Here is a 24317-nt window from a genome sequence, read left to right on the forward strand (position 1 = left end):
AACAGACAGTTGGCAGCAACTAATCAGAGAGGAGCAAATCTATTGCCAACTCAATAAATACTTTATTATAAACACTTGTTAGGCACTTTATTTCAACTTTTCAAATATTTTCTTCATTTTTATTAAAAATAAATGCCTTTCCGATCTGATTTGTGACAGGAAAAGGGAGAAGAGCGAGTTCGGCAAAAGGCGGATTCGAACCCGCGTCGATCGCATCAAAAGCTATTCAAATGTCAAACGCCCTGCAGCCTACGCTACTACAGACGTTGAAAAATCCCGTCTTTTTAGTATTTAACTGAAATCATTCAATAGCTTCATTACAGCATACACACATTACTTTCGGACAGTTGTTGGTATTTTAAGCAATATATGAGGTAAATTCCCTGTTTTGGGTTGACGCATGACAACTTACTAGCGTAAAAAGATAAAAGTTCACACTCCTTTTCTCTGCTCCACTGCCGCTGAGAGGCCGCCATCTTGTTTGAATTTTTTCTGAGATCTCCGAACCGAACACGTGATCGGCTGCTAACATTCTGATTGGAGGATCTCAAAAAATTGCCCACGACTGATCTAACGTATCCAGATATATATTTGTTGCTCATTCTCAGTAGTGGTGGGAGAAAAGCTCGATGCATCGATGCATCGCGATTCGTTATCTAACGATCCAGAATCTATTCTCAAAAATTCGGAATCGATTCTGTGTTCAATTCACATGCGAGCGCTGTCAAGACTCACGTGACCAAACAAAAAAGACGTTGATGGACGACCGTTCATATGCTGGTGAATTAGCTTAGTTTAAGATAAAATGGACAAACTACGACCTGCACCATCTCATTTAAAATCGGATGTGTGGCAACATTTTGGATTTTCTGAAGACACCGAAGGTGTCGTTGATAAAAGCCATACTGTGTGCAAAGTCTGTAGCGCCAAATTCAAATATTTCGGCAACACGACTAACATGAAGAAACATATTACGCGGTTCCACTCAGAGCTGGAGAAACAGCATTCTCTTCCAATCACGAACACTCCCGGTTACATTCAAAGGACCCTGGATCAAGTAGCAAAGCTTCCACCGAATTCTGAAAAGGCAAAACGAATTACCCGATCAGTGGCGGGTTTTATTGCCAAAGATCTGCGCCCGTACTCCGTTGTGGAAAACCAAGGATTTCGCACGATGTTACAGGTACTTGAGCCACGATACACTTTGCCCTTGCGTCGTTATTTTAGTGAGACGGCTGTCCCCGCACTCTACAGTGAGTGTAAAGATCACATCTTAGAATCCCTAAGTAATACGGACAGAGTGGCAATAACATGCGATGCATGGACATCAATTACAACAGAATCGTATGTCACTATTACGGCACACTACATTACAGATGAGTGGAAGCTTGCAGCTTGTGTTCTGCAAATGCGTGCTATGAGCGAAAGTCACACAGGGGCGAATATTGCTGAACTACTGCACAATGTTTCAGACGAATGGAAAATTCGGAACAAAGACTTGGTTTTGGTGAGTGACAATGCCTCTAACATGGCTGTTGCAGCACAGCTCGGCAAGTTTTCACATGTTAGATGTTATGCGCACACACTGAATTTGGCTTCCCAACAAGCGCTGAAGTTGCCGTCTGTGTCAAGGTTGTTAGGGAGAGTGAGGCGGATCGCGACTTTTTTCCACCGCAGCGCAATTGCAAACCATCAGTTGAAGGAGAAGCAAAAACAACTAAATCTTCCGTCTCACAAACTGAAATCAGACGTCATCACTAGATGGAACAGCGCATACGAGATGCTTGAAAGATTTCTTGAACAACAGCCGGCTGTCTGTGCTGCGTTACTATCACAGGAGGTGAGAAAAGGAGCGGCTGAAATCTTCACTCTCACGGAATCCGATATTTCATGCAGTGAGGATGTGATAACTGCTCTTAAGCCTATGAAAGATGCCACACTTCTGATGTCAGAGGAGAGCAGCCCCACTGCGTGTTTAATTGCCCCATTGCATGCTAAACTGATCCAGGACATGAAAGAAAACACTGAGGAAAAATCAGTGATGATCAGGGAGATAAAGAGGGTCATATGTGAGGACCTCAGCAAAAGGTACACCACTAACCAGGAGACTAGCCTTCTTAACAAATGTGCTTCTCTCGACCCACGCTTTAAGGCACTGCCTTTTCTTTCCAAAGAAAAGAGAGAGGAAACTTACAAAACACTGATCACTGAAGCTTCATCATTACAAGAGGTAATTATTTTATCATCATTGACTAAATGTTTTAGCATGTGACATTAGAGTGCAATATTACGGTCTCAATATTATTAAGGCTTATTTGTGTGATGATTTCATGTCTTTAATTAAATTAATCTCTAATTTCTTTAAATATTTAAATATTTATCAGTGTGTAAATAATAATGTATACTGTGACTTACATTACCTCATTGAATTACTGGAAGAGTTATTTTTTATCTACACTCTGTTTATTTTAATTTCTTTTAATTGCTTAAAAGCAGAAAGTGCCTGACAATCTAGAAGACAGCACTGTGAAAGAAGCCAACATCTCAGTGAGCCCACAGCCTGAAGTCACAGAGTTGCAGGATGACTGTCCTACTACTTCAAAAGGAAGAGCTTCATCTCTGCTTCACAATCTGCTGGGGCAGACCTTCTCTGATGCTTCAGATACACCATATCATCAGTCACCCTCTGCCTTGGTTGAAGAGGAGATGACCAGGTATTGCAGTACCCCACCACTCCCTCTAACAGAGGACCCCCTCAACTGGTGGCATGTCAACAAGGTGTCATTTCCTGTGCTCTCCAAAATGGCAAAGAGATATTTATGCATTCCAGCAACCAGTGTGTCTGCAGAGAGGGTCTTCTCCACTGCAGGTGATATTGTGACAGCACAGCGAAGCACACTTACTTCTGAACATGTGGACCAACTGCTGTTCCTACACAAAAACTTAGTATTATAGTATTATATAAGATAAACTATGGTAGGCCAGCCTAGATGTTGAATATTTAAGTTTGTATTTAATTTGTTCCCTGACATTTTTCTTCTGCATTAGCCTGTTTTAAAGATTTTTTTGTGTGTGGCTCTAGACATTTTTTGTTAAAATGTTCAAAATAAACTGAAAAATTGTCACACTTTTGTTTTGTCACTCAAATTGAGTGTGTTTGAGTGTGCAAATTGATTACACAGTGTGCGTATTGATCACACAAATTTTTTTTGTCACATAAATTGTCATACAAATTGAGAACTGTTTATTCTTAATGATTGTTCATTGCAATTGTATGGCTTACCATTCATTCAGAGTTTGTTAATCCTGAAAATAACTTTGTTAATAAATTAAAAGTATTGAAAAAGAAATATTCATAATCATTTTTAATTTGGCAATACTGTCAAACAGATATTCTAACTATATACAAAAAGCATAGTAACTCCAATTTTGGTTAAAATAAAAAGTTTAGAGTATTTTTTGCACAGCAGGATAATTAATTAAGAATCGTTTTGGGAATCGGATCGTTCCTCCCAGAATCGGAATCGGATCGAATCGTTAAGTGCCTTAAGATTCCCACCTCTAATTCTCAGTGGGAAAGTGCCCAAGCAACGTTGCTCGGCAACATTGCCCAGCAACATTGCTCAAAAAGTTGCCCCGTGTATCATCACCTTTAGAGTTCAACTTTGCAGATAGAACCTTTTTGTTTTCTAAACAAAAGTTCCAAAATTTACACAACTTAAAAAAGAAACATCACATAATGTAAATGAGTTGTCACAGAATAAGAATATGTGAATAACTCGATTTTGACAAAAATGTCAGATAGAACCTTACAATTCCAAGGGGACGAAATGTATAGAATTTTCACTCTGCACTTTTCCCTAAAAACATTAATTCATTTATAATTAAGACTGACTGCCCTTAATTCTGCAGTCATTAACAGTGATGGGAATAACGGCGTTATAAATAAATGGCGTTACTAACGCCGTTACTTTTTTCAGTAACGAGTAATCAAACAAATTACTTTTTCTCCCGTTACAATGCCGTTACCGTTACTGGCAAAAAAAATGCTGCGTTACTATAATTGAGCTTACTGAAGGGGTTTTCATCTGAGTTGGCTCTCTCTTAGCCATAGGACCTGCAATGTTTTTTTTTTTTCTCTGGTGTGTGCTGCGGTTAGTCATACACAAATATAATTTTAAACTGATAATAATTAACGATGCTCTGTGTGTGTGTCTGTGAGCAAGCGAGCTGAGCGCGAGCTCAAACCAGAATACCCTTTGTGACATGCTGGATTGAAAATATGGGAAATAAGTTGTTCTAGTCGCCTAGTAGTTATTCATTTAAGCCATTAGTTGACTAATCACATTTTGTTAATTTAATTTCTTAAATACTGGAGAGAATAAACTAATAATGAGCGTTTATGTAATATAGGCTATAAAGGCACTCAAGCGTACGCATAAAGCTTGCCATAAAGAACCGGCAAAAGTAATGATTATGAATGTGACCAAAACAGCAAGGAGACATTTTAATTGTTTATCAATAAAGTAATGTTTTCTGAATCAGTGTCGGCTGTGAAGATGAAGTTGACATACTGACTCTCATCATCTCTGCATACTGGACACACCTAGAGAGAGAATGTTCATTCGGATTAGGCTACATAACCAGAGTAGCCTATTTCTTTTTGTTTTTAGATATTTCAAGCTTTCTGTAGATATATTTCTCATGTCTGCGAGGCAAGACGTGCTCCAGTGATCGCGCCAGTGATCGCGCCCGCGCCTGCCATGATTATATTGTCTGCTATATTTGCTTCTTATTTATTACATCCAGGCAATTGGTTGATGAAACATTGATTAAAATTAAGATAGAATTTTTACAAAACGAAATTCACTTTAAAGAAAGGCTTTCTACAAAACATAACTTAATGAAGTGGTCAAAATCATGTCTGACCCACTCCATGTTCCCGATATATTACGCATCTTATGATCCATCTTACTCATGCTCTTCACTTTTCATAATCAAGTAAATGAATTTAAAACATAACGTAGGACTATTTAAACATAAATATGAAACTACATTTTCTTTAATGGCTACAAACACGTAGGCTATTGTACAGTACAAAGAAATTTCATAAGCAAGAGCAGATCATGAGTCACGAGTCAGATCAAGAATAATTTATTCTTATACTTATATTTAATATTGGGGGCATTCAAGTTATTTGACATTTTTTATTATTTTTTTAAAGTAACACAATAATTACTTTCCCTGGTAATTAGTTACTTTTATAATGATGTAACTCAGTTACTAACTCCGTTACTATTTGTGAGAAGTAACTAGTAACTATAACTGATTACTTTTTTAAAGTAACGTACCCAACACTGGTCATTACCATAACAAACTTTTTTCAGTGCAAAGAACATCATCATCATCATCATCATCATCAACAACATTTTACATCATTATCAGAGAGTTCCATTATTAGGTGTCATTATTAAACAACTCAATAATTCTGGAAAAATCTATTTCTCTTTTGTTTTAGTATGCCTTTTCCTCACGTCTCTGTGGGCTGTTCCATTTGGCAAGAGAATTCATGTAGGATGCTTCGCTTCCATTTAGCTGTTATAATTAGTGCTCAACCGACATTTATTTTTTTAGAACCGATACCGATACCAGTAATTTGTGTGTTTATGTGCCCATAACCGATATGCAGAACCGATATTTATTTACTGTTATACTTCTGTTTTTGACACGATTACAACACCACTGAACTGAACAAACTATTTTATTTATAACAACCACTCCCTCCTTGTATAGAAAACAAAACAAATCTTATTTTTACACCAATATATTGAGGGGTCAAAAAAAAAAAAAAAAAAAGTGTACTGTTACTAAACTGTTTTTGTTGAAAATTAGTAGTCTTTCATGATAATTTTAATCTTAATATTACAAAAATAATTTTATTTATAAAAAGCATCAGCACCAACACTAATGTTAACAATAAGCAAAATAAATGTAGAAACGGCTAATGTCTAATTTGTGCATTAATGGCTGTTATGTTAAATAAAGTTTACTAATTACAGCAAAGCAGGTAAGTATACTTTACCTGTGCACACCGTTTTCTTCTCTCTCCTCAGATATGTTGTAATGGCAATCCTGCGCGCAATTCTCAAAACACCCACAAGACGGCGGTGTTTATCGGTAAATCCAATATTACAAAACCGATATCCAATTATGGTAAAATGCTTAAATATCAGGGAAAATATCTGTAAATTGATATATCGGTCAATCTCTAGTTATAATCAGCTACTGATAATGTGAGCTGCAAAAGTAATTTTATACAGTTCTATCTTAATTTATACACTTTCGTGCAGCATAGTTTGACAATAAACCTGCATGATCTTGGTGTTGCACTTCTTGGTGTGCTTTATAAGCTCAAACTCAGAACAACTAGAAAGTGTTTACTGTGAACTGGGGTCCATTCTTTGTACCTCGCTTAATACATCTGAGATGATTTGACAAATGCCAGATCTTCTAATCGAGATAACTGAACTCTGGCTAATTTGGTTCTTCAAACAAACTTGTGAATTGGATTAAAATATTTGGATTAAATTGTCTGCGATTACTGCGTGTTCATGTGTTCCTCGAAAAGGGGAGATGTATTGATACTTAAAACCACGATCAGCAATGTAGCGATTGGCTGGTGTCAAGACAGCAACGTAGTGACATCATGTAATTAATAAAGACACCTGGCGAAAAACTTGATGAATTTCTGGACCTTTTATAAGAAAACAGCCAAGCAACCAAAACAACATAAAAGTTATAATAGATATATGAAATGTGCACTTTATTTATTTATTATTTTTTATACATTATTCACAATTATTTAGGCTATATTCATGATCTCTAGTATTTGTACAGGTTTATATTTTTATTTCAATGTCATAATTAGCAATTCATTTAATTTAACCTTTGAAGCAGATTTGTTACATGACAGCATTAATTAAAGTTTCTTAAGGGTCAAGATCAAGTTATCTGCATCTACTGCGCTGCATCAAGCCACTCCCATAATAGCTGTCGCAGTTCAAATTAATGCACGCACGGCATAGATAGACTAGCTGTAGCCTACATCATGTGTGTAAGACTCCAATAAAATTATTAGGTTATTATTCCCTCACAAATAAATATCTCAATGAGTAAAACTGGCTGTATCTATATTATGATAGACTACACAACATTATAATATTATTTGCAAATTTATTTTTAAATCATTATTATTGTCCCAAAATTGTGCCAAATCATCATCAATCAGATCCAGCTAACTGAGTTAGCAACATATGAGGAACAGACCCTTGGGCCGCTCAAAACACTTCAGTATGAGACTTGTTTTAAGTAAATAAATTTAAAAAAGTGCAACTTGACAGGTGAAGAACAGACAGTGTGATATTCACAGTCTTTCTTAAACACTTGTGTTCATGCTTCCGGTGTTAAAGTAATGTTTCCATTGATGACAACATAGACTGTAAAATCAAAACCCTTGCAGGTGAATGATTTGATTGGTTGCAGGGCAGGTTTGCAGATAAAAATAAAATAAAAATAAGTTTAACCAATTATTGATTGGTTGTCTTTATTAGGGAAAATGGTAAACAGTATATAAAACATAAAAACAGCTGAAAACATGTACATTTTCAACAGAAAGCAACATTTAAAAATACAGCATCTATTTGAATTAAAGCATTCAAACAAAGGCAGAAAATAACACATGAAATGATCTGTCCCAGCTGACTCATCCTCACTGGCTACGTTTACATGCACCCAAATATTCCATTTGTAATCAGATTGACGGCTCAATCGGATTCAAAAACGTTCATGTAAACACCTTAATCGATCCGATTGAGCTCGATCCGAACGAAATTTCGATCGGATTGGAAGGGGTGGTTTATTCCTTTTCTAATCCGATCCAACAGCAAAAAATGACCATGTAAACGCTTGAATCTGACTACTTTCTCAATCGTATTCAAAAGTCTCTGGGGCACATGCGCAGTGCAATGTTGACACACATTACGCAGTGCGCAAGTTTACATTCACGTCATGAGTTGTAAAGATTTATGCCAACAGACAGTGGCGTATGTATCCCTTCATCATAATATTGGAAATCTTTCCATTTTAAAACAAGTAGGGGAACCAATGGATATCACACAAGTGTTATGCCAGTGAAAAAGTCTCAACCTCGGTCAGTAGCTATTCAAAGTTAAAGTAAAAAGTGACGGAGCTGTCTGACGCTGCATTAACGGACCATATTCTCTCAGAGACGAATTTCAACATAATATGCTGATAACGATCTTAATTTATTCCATTATTTCTCTTGTGGCAGTACATATAGCTATAGGCTTGTGAAACAAATGAGAATAATAGTATTTCGTGTTCAACAGGTTGTTTTTTTTTAAAGTCGGGGCTTGAAGTAGCCTAAAGCTGCTCTAATTTTGATTGATGACTGCAGAGTTAGGAAATATTATAGCCTATACTCTTAATAATTTTAATTAGCTATAGGCCCATAATTCATTGTATAATAGACCTAAAAAAATGTTTAAAACATTTTCAAACATAGCTAATAGCCTAATCTTTTATTATCCTCACAGCACATATAATATTAATTTAATAATAAAAGAAGCCAAACCTAATAGTAATAACAATAGACTAGAAGAATGTAACAAGCCTACATTAATTGGAAATGCCAAATCCTCTTAATATTGCCAAAATTTGATGCTTTTGACAATATCTCTGGCTATCGTCTATACATGATCATCGTCTGTTGACGTAACCCGGGTTACCGCAAGTGTGATTGATATGACATTGCACGCAGAGCACGTGCGCAAAATTTTTGATCGGAATGTATATAAAATACATATAAACGAATATTTGAATCAGATTACAATGTTTAGAGTACATGTAAGCAGATCTGAAATCGGATTCAATTCATTCGGATTGATGAAAATTGTTGCATGTAAACATAGCCACTGTAGTTCCTGTGTGAATCCACATCAACATCTTCCTCATCTTACACTGAGCTCCACCATTTCTGTCCTTCTCAGTGCTCTTTCTCTGTTTGTCTCAGTTGACCTCGTGTCCAGCAACTTCAAAACAACAGTAATGTAACCACTGAAAATACTCACTACAATCTAAAATTAAATATATAAATAAGTTTTACACAATATAGATATTCAGGCTTTCCTGGTTTGTGTATGATTTTGAAGTGGATTCTTCTCAGACTTGAGCAGGCTTACAGATGTTTCAGTCTGCAGTCTGTCCTCAAGAAGTGTGAGTGACCGGAGATCAGTTCAGACACATAAGTCTTTGCAGCGGGCACTGTGTGTGTGTGTGTGTGTGTGTGTGTGTGTGTGTGTCTTTGTGTGTGTGTGTGTCTTTGTGTGTGTGTGTCTTTGTGTGTGTGTGTCTTTGTGTGTGTCTTTGTGGAGGTGGGAGGGGATCATAGATTTTACTGCGTGATTCACTATTTATGTAAAATATTTCTCGTGTGTGTAGTGATTTTGGATTAGCCTCACACGAGGGCACCAAAAATGTAGTTATTTATGACACTTCCTCCAGCTCTTCTGGGGGAATTCCGAGGCGTTCCCAGGCCAGCCGAGAGACATCGTCCCTCCAGCATGTCCTAGGTCTTCCCCGGGGCCTCCTCCCAGTGAGACATGCCTGGAACACCTCCCCAGGGAGTCGTCCAGGAGGCATCCGAAACAGATGCCCGAGCCACCTCAGCTGGCTCCTCTCGATGTGGAGGAGCAGTGGCTCTACTCTGAGCTCCTCCCGAGTGACCGAGCTCCTCACCCTATCTCAGATACCCCTTTTCCACCAAGGCAGTTTGAGTGCTGGTTCAGAGCCAGAGCCTAGTTTCAAATCAGTTCTTTGTCTTTCGACACACAAAGCACCAGCTCCGAACCAGAAAAAGCGGTTCGTAAGTAGCACCAAAACATTGCTGGGCTAGAAGTAAGAACCGCTTGCGTCAGGGGCTGGGGGCGGGGTTACCGTGACCAACAAGAAACTTGTGACCGCCATTTTTGAAATAGCAGCTAATCGAGCTAATAGCAGCTCGATCGTAATCTCCGTCTATATACAAATTACGGCGAGCCGTGTTTGGATGCTGATGTAGGTTCGCAAAGCCATGAGCATCAACAGTAGTGAAACATCCGCGATTGTTGATAGAAGGCTTGTTCGAGATGCATCGGAGCAGCGCGGACCAATTCGGCGGGTGCCGCGGATCCGCGGATCCGCGGGAGCGTTTGTAGAGCATACGACTCCTTGTACTTTTGGATCGTTCTCGCGGAGCTTTGATGTCATTCGCCGATCGCTTTGCGAGAAGCCGATCCATCTCAAACGAGCCTGGTGTGTTTGTGTTTGGCGCTGCAGCGCTAGCTTTGCTGTGAAATATGAGACGTATACAGTGACGCAAGACCTGGCTCTGTGGTGGCTCTCTAGCCTGTGGAAAGGCAAACTGGTTCTTAGAAGGCTCGTCAGTTGAACCAACTCCGAACTAGCACTAGCACTAGCTCTGAACTAGCACCTGGTTCGTACTGGTGGAAAGGGGGTATAAGGGAGCGCCCAGCCACCCTGCGGAGGAAAACTCATTTCGACCGCCTATATCCGGGATCTCGTTCTTTTGGCCATGACCCAAAGCTCATGACCATAGGTGAGAGTAGGAACGTAGATTGACTGGTAAATCGAGAGCTTCGCCTCGCAGCTCAGCTCCTTCTTCACCACGACAGACCGGTACAACGACTGCATTACTGCAGAAGCTGCACCGATCTGCCTGTCAATCTCCCGCTCCATCCTTCCCTCACTCGTGAACAAGACCCCAAGATACTTAAACTCCTCCACTTGAGGCAGGACTACTCCACCAACCTGCAAGCCACCCTTTTCCGGCTGAGAACCATGACCTCGGACTTGGAGGTGCTGATTCTCATCCCAGCCGCTTCTCAGTCAGCTGCAAACCATCCCAGTGCACGCTGAAGGTCCTGGTTTGATGGAGCCAATAGGACAACATCATCCGCAAAAAGCAGCGACGAGATCCTATGGTCCCCAAACCGGACTCCCTCCGACCCCTGGCTGTGCCTAGAAATCCTGTCCATAAAAATAAAGAAAAATAAGGACCGGTGACAGAGGGCAGCCCTGCCGGAGTCCAACAAGCACTGGGAACAGGTCTGACTTACTGCCGGCAATGCGAACCAAGCTCCTGCTCTGGTCGTACAGGGACCAGACAGCCCTTAGCGGAGGGCCCTGGACCCCATACTCCCAGAGCACCCCCCACAGGGTGCTACGAGGGACACAGTCGAATGCCTTCTCCAAATCCACAAAGCACATGTGGACTGGTTGGGCAAACTCCCATGAACCCTCCAGCACCCTGAAGAGGGTATAGAGCTGGTCCAGTGTTCCACGACCGGGACGAAAACCACATTGTTCCTCGTGATGATCCGAGGTTCGACTATCGGCCGAATTCTCCTCTCCAGTACCCTGGCATAGACTTTCCCAGGGAGGCTGAGGAGTGTGATCCCCCTGTAGTTGGTACACACCCTCCGGTCCCCCTTCTTGAAAAGAGGGATCACCACCCCGGTCTGCCAGTCCAGGGGCACTGTCCCCAACCGCCACGCGATGTTGCAGAGGCGGGTCAACCAAGACAGCCCCACAACATCCAGAGACTTAAGGTACTCAGGGTGGATCTCATCCACCCCCGGTGCCTTGCCACCGTGGAGCTTCTGAACTACCTCGGTGACTTTAGCTTGGGTGATGGACGTGTCCACCTCTGAGCCCTCGGCCTCTACTTCCTCAGAGGAAGATGTGTCGGTGGGGTTGAGGAGATCCTCGAAGTATTCCTTCCACCGTCCGACGATGTCCCCAGTTGAGGTCAGCAGCTGCCCGTCTCCACTGTAAACAGTGTTGGCAGGGCACTGCTTCCCCCTCCTGAGGCGCCGGATGGTTTGCCAGAATCTCCTTGAGGCTGACCGATAGTCCCAAAAACTCCCAGACCCGAGTTTTTGCCTCCACAACTATTCGGGCTGCAGTCCGCTTGGACTGCCGGTACCCGTCAGCTGCATCAGGAGTCCCACAGCCAGCCAGGCTCGATAAGACTCCTCCTTCAGCTTGACGGCATCCCTTACATCTGGTGTCCACCACCGGGTTCGGGGATTGTCGCTACGACAGGCACCGGAGACCTTACGGCCACAACTCCAAACGGCCGCATCGACAATGGAGGCAGAGAACATGGTCCACTCGGACTCCATGTCTCCAACCTCCCTCGGGATCCGGTCGAAGCTCTGCCGGAGATGGGAGTTGAAGATCTCTCTGACTGGGGACTCGGCCAAATGTTCCCAACAGACCCTCACAGTACGTTTGGGTCTGCCGAGACTGTCCAGCTTCCTCCCCCGCCATCAAATCCAACTCACCACCAGGTGGTGATCAGTTGACCGCTCCGCCCATCTCTTCACCCAAGTGTACAAGACATATGGCCGGAGGCCTGATGAAACAACCACAAAGTCGATCATCGACCTCCGGCCTAGGGTGTCCTGGTGCCACGTGCACTGATGGACACCCTTATGCTTGAACATGGTGTTCGTTATTTATGGTCTTAAATATTAATATTCCTTCCAATATTTCGGGGCACCAGCCAGGAATCTCACCTTGACAATAAAGAACAATCATGAAAGATTGTTGACTGAATTAGAATTTTATAAATTAGAGGAAGTTTATCATCTGACCAATCTGAAGGATTTAGTGAGATTCGGGCGAGCTTGTAGAGCCTCTGATTATCAACACAAGAATGACACAGTTTGCAATAAAATGAATTTATTGACAAAATGATATACAGGAGTAAAATATCACACTCACTAAATACTACGAAGGAAAATGACTAAACTACTAAGGAAAAATGACTAAACTACTAAGAAAATTGGAATCAAAACAGAAACTACAAACTACTACACAAATGGATGTTAACAAAATGAATGCTAAGTAGATGAGCAACGGATTGGATGAAGCAATGAATGGGTAATTAGCGGTCTGAATATGCTGATATGAAATAGTAAATAAGCATGTACTATGAATACAGATAACATGTCTAATGTGTCTATCTGTGTACGGTGACCCTAGATAAACAGTCTCTACACAAATAGCTATCTCATTTAGCAGAACCTGTACACACCGGGACAAATATTGTGTGCGATTATCGCCGACGTTTAACGCCTTGTGACTAAACAAAGGGCGCCAATGTGAGTGTGCACACCAACGCGGAAAACTCCAGGCGTAAAAGCGTCATTTTTTTAAAAACCGCCTCGGGTTCGTTTTTTTGGTTTGACGCGTCGCGTTAATAAATTCATGAAAGATTGTTGACTGAATTAGAATTTTATAAATTAGAGGAAGTTTATCATCTGACCAATCTAAAGGATTTAGTGAGATTCGGGCGAGCTTGTAGAGCCTCTGATTATCAACACAAGAATGACACAGTTTGCAATAAAATGAATTTATTGACAAAATGATATACAGAAGTAAAATATCACACTCACTAAATACTACGAAGGAAAATGACTAAACTACTAGGAAAAATGACTAAACTACTAAGAAAATTGGAATCAAAACAGAAACTACAAACTACTACACAAATGGATGTTAACAAAATGAATGCTAAGTAGATGAGCAACGGATTGGACGAAGCAATGAATGGGTAATTAGCGGTCTGAATATGCTGAATATGCTGGTATGAAATAGTAAATAAGCATGTACTATGAATACAGATAACATGTCTAATGTGTCTATCTGTGTACGGTGACCCTAGATAAACAGTCTCTACACAAATAGCTATCTCATTTAGCAGAACCTGTACACACCGGGACAAATATTGCGTGCGATTATCGCCGACGTTTAACGCCTTGTGACTAAACAAAGGGCGCCAATGTGAGTGTGCACACCGACGCGGAAAACTCCAGGCGTAAAAGCGTCATTTTTTTAAAAAACGCCTCGGGTTCGTTTTTTTGGTTTGACGCGTCGCGTTAATAAATTCATGAAAGTTTGTTGACTGAATTAGAATTTTATAAATTAGAGGAAGTTTATTATCTGACCAATCTGAAGGATTTAGTGAGAGTATCACCTTGGTCATGCTGTTGTTCTTCCCTCATCATGTCAGAAACTCAGAACAAGGGTTTGTTCACTTGGGAAAGCTTTTATTCCTTTTCGTTGGGGAGGGGATTACTAATCCCCACCTTTCCTGCTGTGGTGATGTGATTGGGTAGTAGAATTCAAGGTGTCCGCCCATCACATCACCTTTCCATCCTGTGGAACTTGTTGCATTGTCCCAAAATACACAGTTAAATAAGACAGTGTCTTTAGGAACTTGAAAATGCTTTATTTCTTTTTCAAACCTTTTTCAAAGTCCTTGTGGCAGTGTTCTTATCTCGTAGAGTCCAAACTTGATGTGAATTGGTTCAGGTATCACACTTCTGTGTCAATGGGTGCAGTTGCATTGGCTTTTATTCCAGATGGTTTCCACTGTGTGTGCAGAGTTTCCTGGATGAGTAAAATGACGTATAGAACATGCTCCTTACAGTATTCCTCTTCATTTTTGGTGATTTCAAGCCAATATGTTTAGAAAATGTCTTTCTTCTTAAGCATTTCTTTGTTCTTGCTGTGCTTCTAGCCAGTACTGGTTTGGCAGCCCTACGAGTCATGGCCATTTACACTTTGGACTCAGGCATGGAGGGCTGAGGTGAACAAAGGCAACTCGTGATGAGATTAGCCTTTGACCAATGGGCCGTTGATGTCATCTTTCCTGTCCTCCACCTTTGGCAGTCCTGATTACAGTAGTCATTTAGTTGCCATTGAGGGTCCTATCACACTCCTTTGTATTAATCAAAGTGGGACAAAGGGATGTCTGTTTTGAAGCTCTGGTGCCATCACGTCTGCTGTTCACTGTGTGTGTAAGCAATAAGGTACGAGTGGCTGTGCTGTATCGTGAATAAGTCACGGCTGAACTTATTCACGATACAGCACTAGCCTTGAGTACCTTATTGCTTTTATAAAATGGTTACCACATAATACAAATATTAAAGCCAAAAATGTGTATCAATCCAACTTTCATGAAGTAAAGTTTCACTAAAAAAACTTAACCCTCAGGGGTCTGAGGATTTTTGGGCCCCTGGAGAAGTTTTGACATGCCCTGACATTTGTGCTTTTTTCAGATGTTCATAAACATATTAATGGAAAAAGTGTCATTACACTGTATTCAGCACAAACTAGGCTACAATAATATGTTAGTAACATGTATGTACATGTTTGTGTTTTTGAAGGAATAACGTTTATGCGTGGTTATTGAAAAAACAAAAAACATAAGTCACTGAAATAAAGCCAAAAAATATATATTAAATCTGTGTTCACAAGACTTCTGGGTATTGGAGGTTGTAGACTAGAGTTTTTGCTTCAAAATGATGTAAAAATTATGCTGCCTGCTTGTTCATATAAAACAATAGAGGGATTTAAATTTTCTAAAACATCTTTGGTCAAGAAACACAGTATGCGTGGAGGCGTGATTCATCATGAATAATGGGTGATTCTCACCTGAGAAGACAAAAGAGTCGCATAAAGAGCTCTAATGACCTGCATAAATAATGAGGCCTTTCAGACAGGTAGGCCGTGAAAAAAACCCTTTGTGATCATGTAAGCTCATCATGGTGTATATCAAACATACAGAAAAAACAGCAATACTGTGAAATATTATTACAATTTAAAATAATGGTATTCTATTATATACTTTAAAATATAATGCATTTCTGAGATGCAAAGTATCTGAACTATTATGTTACCTCTATGGCATTTCATATAGGCTTTTAGCTTAAAAGCATGCACATTTGGATTGATGGATTCTCATATGTTTATGTACATTTTCTATACAGAGGAGTAATATTTATTCAATATTTATTGTCATCACTGTGAACGCTGGATACTGTGTTTTCAATTCATACTTGCAGCCGGAGGGCGCTCTGTGCATTTTTAGTCCACAAATTCATCTAAAGAAGAACAGGAACCAGGAACTAATGGCATGTCTTCTAGAGGTCGCTAACCATGGCTTTAACATCCAGATAAACACTTTTCAAGACAATAAATACACGATTGAGACGATGTATACAAGTATTGACTCAGAATTTGCATCTGAATAGCGCTCGCTCCATGGGCGTGGCCGCATTAGCGGATAATGAGCTGAATCACGGACTTCTGACATGGCTCTCTTTTCATACAGATTACATAAACACAGAATTTTTGTTTAAAACCTGACATTTCAATGTTTTTTTTAGACAAAAGTCTAATTTTTTTGTGATTAGTATTCACTAAGTTACAGTTCATTTTCTGAGAAGTTTGTTCATGTTAGTTTTCTTTATTTTACAAAAAGCACAACATGTTGTTTTTACTCTGAGTGTACACAAATAAAAGAATATATTCAACAGATTAAAATGGTGTATAGCTCTTAACTATGTGCAAAATTGACAGAGTATTTTGAGTCTCACACTGGTAAGAAAACTGTGGTGGTATCGCCGGCATGACCGCCGACCCGAGGGAGTTAAAAAAATAGTCCCTGACCGTGAACAGCAACAGAAGTTACATTATTACGCCATTAGATGGAGGCAAAGACTGTCTTTATGAGTGTGTCAGTCAGTAGTGAAGACTTTTACATTGACAAGACTGAATTGCTGTGAACACAGAACAAGACGTCACGGGAAACCCCTTAACTGTTAAAAGGACAAGATAATACATCGGACATTTAAACTGATTTTTTATTATGAACAGGACTGACCTGAAGGAAAATGCTAAATCTGAATGCAGGTAATAAACTCGCTCAATTGATCTCTTTCTCACAATTGTAGCGAAAATTAACTCAAAGGGGAAATGTTAATAACTCATTATGATTAGTAATTATGATTAATTATGAATATGCAAATCCATTAATCAGATTAACTGGACGTAGCTACATTAAAATTAACATTACAATCAGTTAACCTGTTCGTCCAGTGAACGCTCAGTGTTGATTGTTTATTACTTCTAAGAAATGTCAATTTCCAAGTTATGGAAAAATAATATTTCTTATTGTACTGTACTACTCAGAGCATGTAGTCCGGATCTATCACTTAAGAGGCAATTCATTAGCAGACGGAGTCAGAACCAAACGTGTATTGTGCACAATCTTCATTAACTAACTCACAAACACATAACTAAACTAACAAACACATAACATAACATACATAAAGGGTCACACACACACACACACGCAAGTCAGAATGAGTAATGATAGAGTTGAACCGGAAGAGATGCTGTTACTAGAGCTACATGAAATGTCAAAGACAATCTGCAAAGGAATCATCAGTTTCTTCAGCAATAGCAAAGGTAAGTCTTACAAATTAATACTAACTCGCTGTTTAGTGTTAAAATGTACGATACTTGCAAGATGCCCTTAGGCTGAGGAGCATCGGCTCTGCCATCTGAGGAGAGGATTCTTTGAGAATTCAGTCCGAAGTTATTGCCAGTCTTTTCCATGTTGGATGAGGAGCACATGGCTCGTTTGTAGGCCGAGGCCTACAGGCCTTGCAGGCCTGGCCTAGGCCGGCCGCAAGGAGATCGATTCGGTCGTTCAGAAGCAAGGAGAAAAAGAGAAGGAGTGGCCCTGTTCAATCGTTTTTAACCTCTGGTCAAAGCCAACCTCTTAGGAATGATGGGGGCCAATGAGGTCGTTGTATTTCCGGGTGACACACACCTCCCCTTGGTGGGGCTTTTATGACCGAGCAAGATTAAACTGGTTGAGCTTTGAAGAATGGACTATTAAAGATCCTTATAACACTTATGTGTTGTGCAGGTATGGACATACCGCATACGCAAACATTTAAATCTGCTCGATACGAATGCATAGACACCAAACATGGCATAATTGAAGTTACCGTGCAGGTCATAACATTTAACAATCATCAAACATGTAAATACAATTTGATACAACAATACAACAACAATAATAATGGATACCATTTCCTGAGAATGATTCATTTATAGCACAGTCTGTCTATACATTAATGCCATAGAGTCTGTGTTCTGTGTGGAAAATGCAGGGAAGATGCAGATTTTCTGTGTCTCTTCTCTGCTCTCCATGCAGCAACCACATTCCTCAGCGCAATAAACTTGTAACTGAAAACTTCCCGGGGGATGGGGACAGACTCCAGAGTGAGCTTAAAACTATTGGTTAACTAACCAATAATTGTGTCTGATTTGCCTCAGTCATTACACAATACTCTTCTACATAATACAGCAAGCTTCAATGAACAATATCAGTTGAGAACATACAGTTTACGTTGCTAAGAGTGGTTGCTAAGGGTGTTGTGTAGTGATACACAGAACCATTGGGTGAAGTGGTCATAGCTGTGTTTTATCATGAATAAAACACAGCTATTGACCAATCAGCATGCCATGGCTGAACCCTCAGCCAAGATGGCTTCCACGCCTGAGCCCTCAGAGATTTCAGTGTTGGCCATTATGGCCACAGCCATTTGGTGTGTGTGGGCTGCACACACATCGAATCCAGTCCATGAATCCACTCTAGAGCCTGCTCCAGACCATGAATCCTCTCCAGAGCCCGCTCCAGTCCATGTATCCTCTCCAGAGACTGTTCCAGTCCATGAATCCACTCCAGAGCCTGATCCAGCCCATGTGTTCACTCCTGAGCCTGCTTCAACCTATGAGTCCAGTCCAGAGTCCGCCACGGTTCCAGAACCCAGCCTCGTGGGCTATGGACTTCCTGTCTGCCTGGATACGACCACAGAGGTCATCCATGAGTTCCTGTCTGCCTGGATACAACCACGGAGGTCATCCCTGAGTTTCCTCTCTGCCTTGACACGACCACGGAGGTCGTCCCCGAGTTTCCTCTCTGCCTTGACTCGACCACGGAGGTCGTCCCCGAGTTTCCTGTCTGCCTTGACACAACCACGGAGGTCGTCCCTGAGTTTCCTGTCTGCCTTGACACAACCACGGAGGTCGTCCCTGAGTTTTCTGTCTGCCTTGACACGACCGCGGAGATTGTCCCTGAGTTTCCTGTCTGCCTTGACTCGACCACGGAGGTCGTCCCTGAGTTTCCTGTCTGCCTCAACATGACTGCAGAGGTCGTACCAGAACTGTTCGTTTGTCCCGACACAACTGCAGAGGTTGTTCCTGAATTGTCTGCTCGCCGCTACATGACCAGAGAGGATGTTCCAGTCAGAGCCCTGGAGGGCTTTTCTGAGCTCCCTGCCTGTACTGTCATGGCCTTAGTGGCCAATGTTAACCTCTCTGTGCTTCATATTTTAGTTTATCGTGTAGCTGTGCTCGGAGTCAATTGTTTCATGTGTGACAATCAAGGTTATTATAGTTTTGCATTTCTCATTAGTTTTTATTTTTATTTCGTTTTGACTTTTTGTTTTCAAATTCAGTTTAGTTTTAATTAGTTTTTAAAGTGGGTTTGCTAGTTTAGTTTAGTTTTTATTTTTTGAAAATGCTTAGTTTTAGTTTAGTTTTTATTAGTTTTAGTGTTAGTTTTAGTCTTTTTTTGTAATTTGGGTTATTTGTCAGGGGCAAGATTCAAAAAGGTCAGAAAAAGTATTGTGTAATAATAACATAAACATCAAACAACAAAAACATCATACAATTTTAGAAAATATTAATTCAAAAATAAAACCAGTACATAAAATGTACATATGGGCACAAATATGTAAACAGTCTCAACACTCCGCAGTAAGTGCAAAATGTGTAAGTGACGTGTGCCAGTAAAAAACCTAAAGAGCCAACAGACTAAAGAAGACATACATGAACCGCATGTAGCCTTTTCAACCCATTTTTGAGCCACAACAAGACATTTCTGTCAGATTGTCAGGGAGCTCAATCTGCCAATGCAGTCTGAGCCGGTAAGAGAATTGATTAGTTCTCTTCATGAGTCTTTCGGGTTTATGAGTCGTTACTTAAACACGTGACAGACCCATACGCTAAGCCAATGCAGTCTGAGCCGGTAAGAGAATTGATTAGTTCTCTTCATGAGTCTTTCGGGTTTTTGAGTTGTTCCTTAAACACGTGACAGACCCATACGCTAAGCCAATGCAGTCTGAGCCGGTAAGAGAATTGATTAGTTCTCTTCATGAGTCTTTCGGGTTTTTGAGTTGTTCCTTAAACACGTGACAGACCCATACGCTAAGCCAATGCAGTCTGAGCCGGTAAGAGAATTGATTAGTTCTCTTCATGAGTCTTTCGGGTTTTTGAGTTGTTCCTTAAACACGTGACAGACCCATACACCAATGCATTCTGAGCCGGAAAGAGAATTGATTAGTTCTCTTCATGAGTCTTTCGGGTTTTTGAGTCGTTCCTTAATCACGTAACAGACCCATACGCTATTTCTGACATTTCTGTCACTGTTTTTGTTACTGTTTCTTGAGGATCTGTGGTGTGTTATTATAAATAAATAAAGCCCTGTTATAAATAAAATATTGATTTATCTTTTTGACTGTCTATCTGTAAATAAACACTAGGCTATATAATAATATAATAATCCAAGCCTACAATACAAAGTATTTATAGCCTAGTTGGTTCATTTTTACTCCAATTTTGAGTTTGCTGTTATAATAATTGCTTTTCCTAGGCAGACTTGACATGTTGGTCTAATATATGTATAAGAAGATTGCTCAAAAAGGACATAATGACATAAATTAAAAGCAAATAACATTTTGAATTTGAATTATTAATGTTAGTTTAAAACATCAAGGTTATGATAACTTCAGCTTTAACAGTTGTAACACAAACTCAAACAAAACTGGAGAGTTAACGTTATTTACTAATAAATATAATGTGCTTGGGTCACACAGCATAGTGTATGGGTATGTCACGTGATTAAGGAACGACTCAAAAACCCGAAAGACTCATGAAGAGAACTAATCAATTCTCTTTCCGGCTCAGAATGCATTGGCTTAGTGTATGGGTCTGTCACGTGATTAAGGAACGACTCAAAAACCCAAAAGACTCATAAAAAGAACTAATCAATTCTCTTTCCGGCTCAGAATGCATTGGTAGCGTATGGGTCTGTCACGTGGTTAAGGAACGACTCAAAAACCCAAAAGACTCATAAAAAGAACTAATAAATTCTTTTTCAGGCTCAGAATGCATTGGTAGCGTATGGGTCTGTCACGTGATTAAGGAACGACTCAAAACCCGAAAGACTCATGAAATGAACTAATCAATTGAATCATCAGGTGAACTACTTCTAGCAGTACAGAACCTGTAGAATATTGCACATGCGCGACTGAACGAATCACCCCCCGAGACGACTCGTTCTTCCCGAGTCACATTAAAGATTCGTTCAAAATGAACGAATCGTTCAAGAACGACACATCACTACTGCAAAGACAGCTGTTTGATCGCGCCCGCGCCTCACGCACACACAACAAAGCAGCGGAAATGTGACATCGCAGCTTGTTCGTTATAAAAAATAAAATACAGTTAAAAAAAAAAAAGAAAACATACAAAAGCTACAATAGTCCATAGTGCAATCCTTGCCATTCAGCAAGAGCACATTAAGAGAGGTAACGTTTACCACCATGAGCAACGCAGTTTACCTTCAGTGACACTAAAACTCTGTAAACTTGATTTTTTTCTCACAGTAATTTTCATTTTGGGTGAACTATGCAAACACATTTGTATTGAAGCAGCAAACATTCAGTGTAAGAGTAAACAAATGACTATTTAATATTTGAATCACAGCTTATACAGTGTTTTGACATCGACAACCCAAGTGCATTTTACCTCAAACTTGCGACTAGTTAACTTGCTATAGTAGCAATCGCTTCTCGCGTCGACATTAACACGCTGACAAAGTTATATTCAGAATTAAAAATATGTTTATACCACTTTTTAATGTGTGTTTGTGTAAAGGTGTTCACGAGATACCAACCTTTAGCGAACTTGCTTTCAAAGTCGAACACTCGTTCTCATGGAGACGCGGCGTGCACTGACGGGAGGGGCTGTGTGTGTGTGTGCGCGCGCGTATGTGAGAGACGCAAGGAAAGGAAATGCAGCTAAACGTTATTTGCTCTATGAAAGACATTGATAAAGACGAAAACTAAGGACATTTAATCTACAATTTTATTTTATTTTAGTTAGTTTTGCCAAACACACATTACAGTTTTAGTTAGTTATCGTTTTTTTGTAATGCCTCGTTTTTATTTTATTTCAGTTAACGACAATGTTTTTCCCCACCTAGTTTTCGTTTTTTCGTTCGTTTTCGTTAACGATTATAACCTTGGTGACAATGAAATAAAATTTCAAATTATTTCAATTATTATTTTAAATTAATTTTGGCCAGGCTGTTATACAAAGAAATTATGAACATGCAAAAACAAAAGAGAAGAAATTAAATATTAAACACTGATTATGCTGTAGTCAATGTCATATTTTAAAACATTTAAATAATATAAACAAAAATTAAAAATATTTTCCTCATATTTTGATGATTTTAAGCAAAATTGTTTGCACAGTCGTTTGTATTTACTCTTGTGTACTTGTTAATTTTTTGTGCTTCCTTGTCATTCGTTCATCATCTGCGCTTTATTTTTCGTGAAGCATTTTGTTGCGTGTCAGCTGTGATAAACAGACATCCACTCGCATTGCGTATGTAACAGAGGCCAGATAGTGAGAGTTTTGCAGGTAAACCTCTGCACACTGACGCCCGCTAGAAAATGAGGTGTTTATCGTCATTGATAGTGCATTCGCCTCGCATGACAGCAGTGATTGTCATGGATCCAGTAGTCGTGCCACGCTGGGCTGGAGGATGCTGAACTTCAGTTGCGCCAAGAGGGTCCTTTAGGATGGACTGGGCAGCTGGGTCAGATGAATCTTCACAGGTTCCTTTGCAGGCTGGCTGCGTCGCTGAGGAGCCGTGTGGTACAAGCAATGTCTGCCAATGCAGAGGTCCTTTGCGGACTGGGCTGCGCTGCTGTAGGAGCCGTAAGGGTCAGATGAAGTCCCTCAACGCTGGGGCCCTTTTGCAGCTAGAGTGCAGCTGAAAGCAATGTAAAAGGTTTTGCTTGCGAAAGCTTCACCTTAACCGTCTTGTAGTCTCTTTCCTCGTCAGGTCAGAAACTCAGGACATGGAGTGTCTGTTAATGTCTCCTTCCCCGTCGAGTTGGAAATGCAGAACAAGGGTGTGTCTACCCGGGGGACATATTTATCCCTTTCTGATGAGGAGGAGATTGAAATGTGGCGCCTTGCTGATCCTGGAGTGTGATTGGCTACTGTTATCTGAAGCAGCCCCGGTGTTGCCCACCCTAGTGTGGAACTCATTTGGATAGCATAAAGTACAGTGTTAAATTAGTGTTTTTAACATTTTACCCATGCATTATTTCTTTACCAAACCTCTTTCAAATTATTAAAGGCATCGTAGGGAACAGATAGACACCAAACACGATATGAAATGGTTAAATCATCGTCCATGCATCTGTTTATTTGTTAACAGGTCTGTCCCATGACCTGTTGGTTTAGCAGTCAGTAACCATTAACATAAACTGTGCTTTTGCATGAAGATGGAGTGGATGTGATGCAGTTTAGATCAAATTAAGGCCTCCAAACATAGGTATGAATGGATTTAGATAGATATCTGTGACCTTTCTTTATTTCGGTCACTGCTGCTCCAACCAGGAGGTCCTGAAGGAATCTTTATGGCAGTCCTTGCCTAAACCTTAGGAATGAGTTTGGTGGTTAGAGTCAATGTGTCGTCCAATGAGAAGTCTTCTCCTTGGTTTTGGTGGGTGCAGAAGGTCCCCCTTCCTGCTCTGGAAGAGGTGTCTGGTAGTTGTCCCAACATCTTATCTGATGTTCCTGAACATTGTGTTTATGTTCATTCACCAAAGATCCAATCACGGTGTGGCACATCTTCTTACACACCAGCAGTTAGAGAGGGCCCTGTCGTAAACTGGCCCCTGGAATGCCATCTTGACTGTTGTTCACAACACTTGACACGTAGGAACCTTTATGAATCATACTTATTCTTAAGTATAAGAATAAGAGTAAAATTACGTCATTCTTAGAATTTTTACACACTTAAGACTAAAATTTTACTCAGAGCGGCTTTATACATACGGGCCCTGAGCGACTTTGGCAAAGGCCAAATTGTTATGGCAAGGCGACTGGGTCAGACTATCTCTGAAACGGAGTGTGCACTGTTTGCCTGGGGAAGTGATGGTACCAGGATGCACTGGGTAACGTTCTGCTAAGAAACCGTGGGTCAATTTGACATATGCCACCTA

General features: G+C 40.3%; 2 protein-coding genes across 2 annotated transcripts in view; both read left to right on the forward strand.

Moving 5' to 3' along the window:
* Positions 1-24317, forward strand: part of LOC125278735 (centrosomal protein of 128 kDa-like) — a 168896-nt gene that overhangs the window by 96163 nt on the left and 48416 nt on the right. The gene's annotated exons all lie outside the window — the stretch shown is intronic.
* LOC125277771 (E3 SUMO-protein ligase ZBED1-like) lies at positions 79-4430 on the forward strand. The gene is made up of 2 exons (XM_048206274.1): positions 79-2230; positions 2494-4430. The coding sequence occupies exons 1-2, from the start codon at positions 806-808 to the stop codon at positions 2953-2955; spliced, it is 1887 nt and encodes a 628-aa protein (XP_048062231.1). The 5' UTR covers positions 79-805; the 3' UTR covers positions 2956-4430.

The sequence above is a fragment of the Megalobrama amblycephala genome, linkage group LG11 (genome assembly GCF_018812025.1).
Source record: "Megalobrama amblycephala isolate DHTTF-2021 linkage group LG11, ASM1881202v1, whole genome shotgun sequence".
Lineage (NCBI taxonomy): Eukaryota > Metazoa > Chordata > Actinopteri > Cypriniformes > Xenocyprididae > Megalobrama > Megalobrama amblycephala.

Bases quoted from the DNA above. Each gene is read 5' to 3' on its own strand.
- LOC125277771 (XM_048206274.1), top strand. From the start codon at position 806: ATGGACAAACTACGACCTGCACCATCTCATTTAAAATCGGATGTGTGG. The intron at 2,231-2,493 runs GTAATTATTTTA...ATTGCTTAAAAG, and splicing joins AAGCTTCATCATTACAAGAG to CAGAAAGTGCCTGACAATCT.